This window comes from Cynara cardunculus (assembly GCF_001531365.2).
Source record: "Cynara cardunculus var. scolymus isolate 2C chromosome LG 3, CcrdV1, whole genome shotgun sequence".
Taxonomy (NCBI): Eukaryota; Viridiplantae; Streptophyta; class Magnoliopsida; order Asterales; family Asteraceae; genus Cynara; species Cynara cardunculus.
The window spans coordinates 39,312,640-39,319,453 of NC_037530.1; the positions used below are offsets into that span (position 1 = coordinate 39,312,640).

General features: G+C 31.0%; 1 protein-coding gene across 1 annotated transcript; it reads right to left on the reverse strand.

The window, feature by feature from the left end:
- Positions 1 to 4,712: 4,712 nt before the first annotated feature.
- Positions 4,713 to 6,119, reverse strand: LOC112509916 (transcription factor MYB26-like). The gene is made up of 3 exons (XM_025115124.1): positions 5,978 to 6,119; positions 5,555 to 5,684; positions 4,713 to 5,457 (listed from the first exon to the last, which is right to left on the reverse strand). The coding sequence occupies exons 1-3, from the start codon at positions 6,117 to 6,119 to the stop codon at positions 4,713 to 4,715; spliced, it is 1,017 nt and encodes a 338-aa protein (XP_024970892.1).
- Positions 6,120 to 6,814: the final 695 nt, after the last annotated feature.

The window sequence follows — 6,814 nt, forward strand, 5'->3', positions numbered from 1 at the left end:
AACGTACTTTCAAAACTTCCATTTTGGTACCTAAGATGTCAAGTTTTAAACATTTAAGTACCCGACTACCATATCATTCGCCACATCAGCATGGTAACCAGTTAATGCTTCACATCAGCATGGTAAACATTTAAGTACCAAAATGGAAGTTTTGAAAGTATGTTAGCCAAAATAGGAATCAAGTTAAAATACGTTACTTTTTCACTCAATTTGCCCAAAACAAATTAAAGAACTAACCAACTTGCCAATAACGATTATAGGAAAAAAGATATATATATTTGTTTCTTATAATCAAATGGTGAGGTCCGTCTCTGTTATTAAGATATCCCTTGAACACTGTTTGGCGATCATAACAAGTGCGTTCAGTTCAAAATGCATTTCAAGCTCTTAATTTTTTTACGATAACACAGATAAAGATACCATCATATTTTTCCGATTACATATTTGAACAAAAATATAAATCATTAATTGACGTCGTCGTTGGAACTACCCAACATTTTCCTTGATCAACGATGTGGGATTTGCCACCACTTCAACGACTCATTATGCTCGAGGAGGTGTGCCACCACCATCTTGATGGTATAACGATCGACTCTAATATACATAAATACATAATAATGAAAATTATTTGTAAAATACGTTATGAAACTTGTACAAAGTTATAGTCCTTACGCTTTATCAATATGGTACGAGTTACAATCACATCAAGATTTGATGATACATGAACAAAACGGTACATGGTCGTTAAAAATTTACAAAGGTCTTGGTTTTTTTTAAAAGCTCTTATCAGTTTCTTATGTCTGAATCGGTAAGAGGTAATTAAGTCAATTCAGACTGTTTGTTTGTTTTTTTTTTTTTTGTCAAATTTTCAGAGACACTTATGTTTTACCTTTATCTTATTTGGTAAGAGATAAACCAACAACTTATTTGTCTTTTATTTTTCTCCAGGCCCTCAATCAGGCGTTTCTCAATCATTTTGTCTCTCTCAATTGATTAATCTTAAAATTGTAAAAATGTATATAAATTCAAAATTATAATATTTTGAAGGGTAAAATAGATAATTATACAAATTCAGACATATTTACAAAAAAAAAAGACAGTGTTATTGATTCTGCTTTCAGACTTCAGTTCAATTTCTTATCAATCAGAAATGAAATAAGACTTTCAGAATTCAATACCTTTTAGAAAACGAACACCACAAAATACTTTAACACTAAATGGAGTTGATGTATGTATACACACACACACATACACACACACACACACACATACACATATATATATATATATATATATATATATAAGAGCGATCAAATGAAAACCACTCCAATTTGTAAAAACCGTAAAAACTACTCTCATCCATCGTTAATCTTATGAAATTTTTTTTATTAAATTGTTTCATATAATACTTTTTTTGATGAAGTTGTTTCATATGTGATTATGAAATTGTTTCATATACTACTTAATGAAATTGTTTCATGTATTTCTTTAAAATTAAAATAATGAAGATGATAATATCCATGATTAACACCCTCCACAATAAAAATGGTTAATCAACCTCTCATAATTACAAAAAAATGAACAAAATGAAAAATTATGATTGGTTGAATAAGGTTTTCACGGTTTTTACAAATTGAATGGTTTTTATTTGAACCCACCCCTATATATATATATATATATATATATATATATATATATATATATGCCTAATCAAATGAGAATTGTTTTGTTTGTGATAACCGTGAGATTCAATCTCAACCACAAATCAAAGATTAAATTAGGAAATTAATAATTTTGATAATTTTAACTTAAAATATTAATTAAGGGCATTTTAGGGAGTTTATAAATATCTTCTCTCACATCTCATGCATTTTTCCTATCTCCGGCGAAATTTCATTCGATGAACCTTATGTGAACACAAGATATACACACTGTGATACCTACAAACGATATTCACTGTGATACCCAGATATATATACAAGATGCACAATGTGATACCTTTTGCAAAACAATAAAAATAATGAAAATGCACACTATGATACATTTCATAAAACAAAGAAAATACATTGTGATACACGTGAAATATTGTGAACGTTATCACTATGATACACCCTGATTCACAAATGTCTTTAAAATACGATGTATATTAGATAACTAATTTTAATTAAATATTTCTTTCTACAAAATTTAATCAAATATTTTGATTAGTTGTCAAAAATAATATTATTATTTACCCTTTTAGCTTATTTAAAAAACACCTTTAAATATCTCAAATAGAGTGATTCATATAATTGGATCTCTTGGTTACCAAAAACTAATCAGTTCTTTCTTAAATGAGTATATATATATATATATATATATATATATATAAGACTAATCAAATGAGAACTGATTAGTTTGTGGTAACTGTGAGGTCCAATTTCAACCACAAATCAACGGATAAATTAGGAAATTAATAATTATGGTAATTTAAGTTAAAATTATAATTAGAGGACATATCAAGTATTTTTAAAAAACTTCTCTCTCCTCTCTCCAACCTCCAATCTCCGGCCTCTAGTGAACATGAATCTGACATGTATCACAATATATCATAATGAATATCACATTGTGTATCTTTGTTTTTAAGGTTTGAGTTGGTATCATAGTTGGTATCACAATATATCACAATGATTATCACATTGTGTATCTTTGTTTTTAAGGTTTGAGTTGGTATCATAGTTGGTATCACAGTATATCACAATGTGTATCACATTGTGTATCTTTGTAATTACGGCAGGATTAATGTTCACCGGAGGCCGGAGATTGGAGGTCGGAGAGATGAGAGAAGAGAGAGAAGTTTTTAAAAAAATACCTAAACTGCCATCTAATTATAATTTTAACTCAAACTGTCATAATCATTAATTTTTTAATTTATTCGATGATTTGTGGTTGAGATTGGATCTTACAATTACCACAAATTAATCCGTTCTTCCTTAAATGAGCATATATATATATATATATATGTATATATGTATGGGGGTGTAGTTAATGTGGTCTTCCATTATTGCTCATGAGTTTGCATTAAAGATGAACCAGACTTAAAAGCAAAAGAAAGAACAAATGATAAGGTCTCGTAATGCCCTTTTCAATTCATTGTCCTTCAACATTAATTATTTATTTATTTTTTAAAGAAAAAAAACCTAATTATTATATATATATATATATATATATATATTTCTTGTAATTAATTAATTTCAATTAAATTATAAATAATAATAATAAAAAATAACATTAAAAATCTCTTCATCAAATCGTTCTTACCATATTCCTTTTTCAATTTGATCATGATTATGAAAGTAGTAACAAATATTTGATTGATATTTACTTTTATTAAAGTATTTAATTAAGAAATTTATACAAGTTTATTGATATTTTTGTCAATATTCCCAAGTTTTTTATGGTTACACGATGTTGTCTCTTAATCAATGGTTTCGTTTTCTTTACTACAACCGTTCGTCTACCATTTTCATCATATAAACGACTTCAAAACCGACAAATAAATTTTAGCCTTGATCAAAATATCGGCAAACAATAATTGAATTGATCAAAACTATAATTAATATATATATATATATATATAGAGAGAGAGAGAGAGAGAGAGAGAGAGAGAGATAAATGAAGTGTCTTGCGAGAATAAGAGTTAAGATGAGAAACGTAAGAAAGAATCCGAACTCTTAATCACTTTTAATCTCAGCCCCACTCCATGAATTGCGTTTGATATGATAATTGCTTGGGTGCATCTCATTTATGTTGATTTTCATTTATGATTAATCCAAAGTGAAGATCCCTTCTTACTTTTGTCACCATAACTTCTATTCTCATCAAAACCCAACCTTGTATATATATATATGTAACAAGGGTTGGGTTCACGTTATACCAGTCTGTCCTCATGAAACCCGTTCACAAAATAACACTAAAATTTATAGCAAAAATCTGTAAAAGTAAAGAAAAAACTCCAAACCTTCACAACAACAAACACTTTAAAGGTTTACCTTTACAGTGTTCTGATGTGAAAGTTCAGAGCTTGTACACTATGAAGATTCACCTTTACATCATTTTACTGTAAAGGTTCAATATTATTTAAATGGTTTCACGAAAACAGTATGGTCTCACATGATCCCAAATCTACATATGAGTAATTAATTAATCACTTTAATTAAAACATGACATCACATGGACAAAGACCTCAAAAGAATGAAATTTGGATTTAACCCATTGGGTTTTATATTGAAGAGAAAGAAAGAATGATGTTTGAGTTGAGTCTTCTGTGTTTAACCACATGACATTCTTTCTACACTTTGCTTCTGATTTAGCATCAATCAGTAAATGGGTAGCCTATCTTCATATGCTTCTTAACTTGTAGCCAAATTTGTACCCAAAGTCCCCACCTACCTACAACACCTACTTTCTCTACATATTCACACACACTCAGTGTGTTTTTGGTGTGTGTATATACCATAATTAAGAGAGATATATATAATCATATATATATATATATATATATATATCTCAAGAACATGCAAGGAAACAGTAATTATATTTCTGTTTTTCATATGGGAATAACATCAGAAGCATATATCATTGTCTCCTCTGAATTAAAGGCCCTAAATCTAGCAATATTTAGGTTTACTGATCACTTATTCCTGCTCTAAAAACACACATATTAACATTGATTAATTAGTCACATTATATATACTTCTTACCTTGCTTACCACAAACTGTGGCAACACCAATGATGGCGGTGAAGACGACAGAAAATTTGGCACGAAAGTCTCGAGGTACTCCGTTTGAGAACTTGTAGGCGTGTGCAACTCGTTTGAGTTCGCAATCGGTTGGCTCAATTCGACATCGCCAAGTTTAAATGGGATTTCCGGATGATGGTTATGATGATGGTCCGAATTTTGGCCAAGGATGAGGTCATAATTCTCCGGTTTCAGGATGTTATGATCATAGGAGTTCAAGAATTCCATTGTGGGGAATTGATGGTCGAATTCCGGAGATGGATTGACGGTGAACGATGGAGGAAGGGGAGGGAGAATAGGGCTAGGATCAATACCGACGAAGCATTTATCAAGATTGATCAACGGTGGTTGGGTGGCGGCGGGTGGCGGTGGTGTGTGGACATGACGATGATCTTGATCGTCATGAATCATATGGGGTTGATATGGGTTGATCACATTAGGGTTGGCATCAAACAAACCCTCATAATATTGATGATCACCACTTAAAGAAACATGAATGTTGGTGGCTTTAGGGTTAGGAAAGGTGGTGGTGGTGGTGGTAGCAGTAGCAAGAGCATGATTAGATAGGTGGTGGTGGTGGGTATGAGCAAGAAGCTTCTTTTTTATGCTCGAATTCCAAAAATTCTTGACCTCGTTATCCGTCCTTCCTGGTAAATGTTTCGCTATTTGTGCCCATCTGTCACCGTTTATTCGAAACGTACAATGAATTATCAACAAAATGTAACATAAATTCATGTATCGAACAAATTAAAACTCGTATCTTCGTTGTAAACCTGTTTCCGAGAATTCGGTGTAGGTCGACTATAAGACTCGCTTCTTGCGAAGAAAAGCTCCCTCGTTTCAAATCCGGCCTTAGATAATTAATCCATCTTAACCTGCAACTTTTGCCACATCTTTGGAGCCCTAAAAATATATATAAACCATAAAAGATTAACATGTTATTGATTCACAAAAACTCCCACAAATTGAATTCAAACATATATATATATATATATATATATATATGTGTGTGTGTGTGTTTCATACAGAAACACAAAAGTACTTGTGTATAAGATATATATGCATGACGAGTGAAAGATTCAATTCTCATGTCATCAGGGAGAAAGATCACTGAGAAAATCTCTTCATACATGGATATATATATATATATATATATATATATATCTTGGGAGAGGGAGAGGGAGAGAGAGAGAGACCAGCAAGTTTAGGAACGGAGCTCCAGCAGCCATGGCCATGGGAAGTAATGTAGTTGATGAGTTTCTCATCTTCTTCAGGTGACCACAATCCTCTTTTCACTTTCTGTTTGTTGCAGCAAGTATGTCCCCCTCCATGTCCCATATCTCTCTCTCTCTCTCTCTTGAACTAATATGGTGAGTAGAAAGAAAAGTCAGCACAGCATCTGTATGTATGTATATATATATATATATAGAGAGAGAGAGAGAGAGAGAGAGAGAGAGAAACTCAGAGTTTTAATAATGATAAAAGTCAGATTGATGAGATGATGATATGAAACCGAGTCCAATACAAAAGAGAGGCTGTAAATAAGCAACAGGAGAGAGAGAGAGAGAGACAGAGAGGGGGCTGTCTGTGCCCTTATATTTGGGTCCTCTACTTTTGTCTTCTTATATAACAGTAACTTTTTTATCCATTCAATACATAGAGGTCGGTTATTATATAATTCTTGACATTTGTACAATTAATATAATCTAATCTTAACCGTCTATTTCATTTGATTAATATGTGATTTCATAAAAGTTTTGATTGTTTCTTAGCATAAAATGTTGATTATAATTAATGAATCATATTCATCTTCCATAAATATTCAAATCATAATAAATGAACACTCATCATTTCCATAAATATCTCAATTTATTGGATTGCATTGGTTGTACAAATACGATGAATTGTATTTAAACCAAACTCTCAATATATATATATATATATATATATATATATCAATGTTTTGAAGTGAGGTTCATAATCACTTGTCTTCAATATTTACATATTCGATCCAAAACTCATTTTCCTATGAA

Bases quoted from the DNA above. Each gene is read 5' to 3' on its own strand.
- LOC112509916 (XM_025115124.1), bottom strand. From the start codon at position 6,119: ATGGGACATGGAGGGGGACATACTTGCTGCAACAAACAGAAAGTGAAA. The intron at 5,685-5,977 runs GTCTCTCTCTCT...ATATATTTTTAG, and splicing joins CTCCGTTCCTAAACTTGCTG to GGCTCCAAAGATGTGGCAAA. The intron at 5,458-5,554 runs GTTTACAACGAA...AAACGGTGACAG, and splicing joins CACCGAATTCTCGGAAACAG to ATGGGCACAAATAGCGAAAC.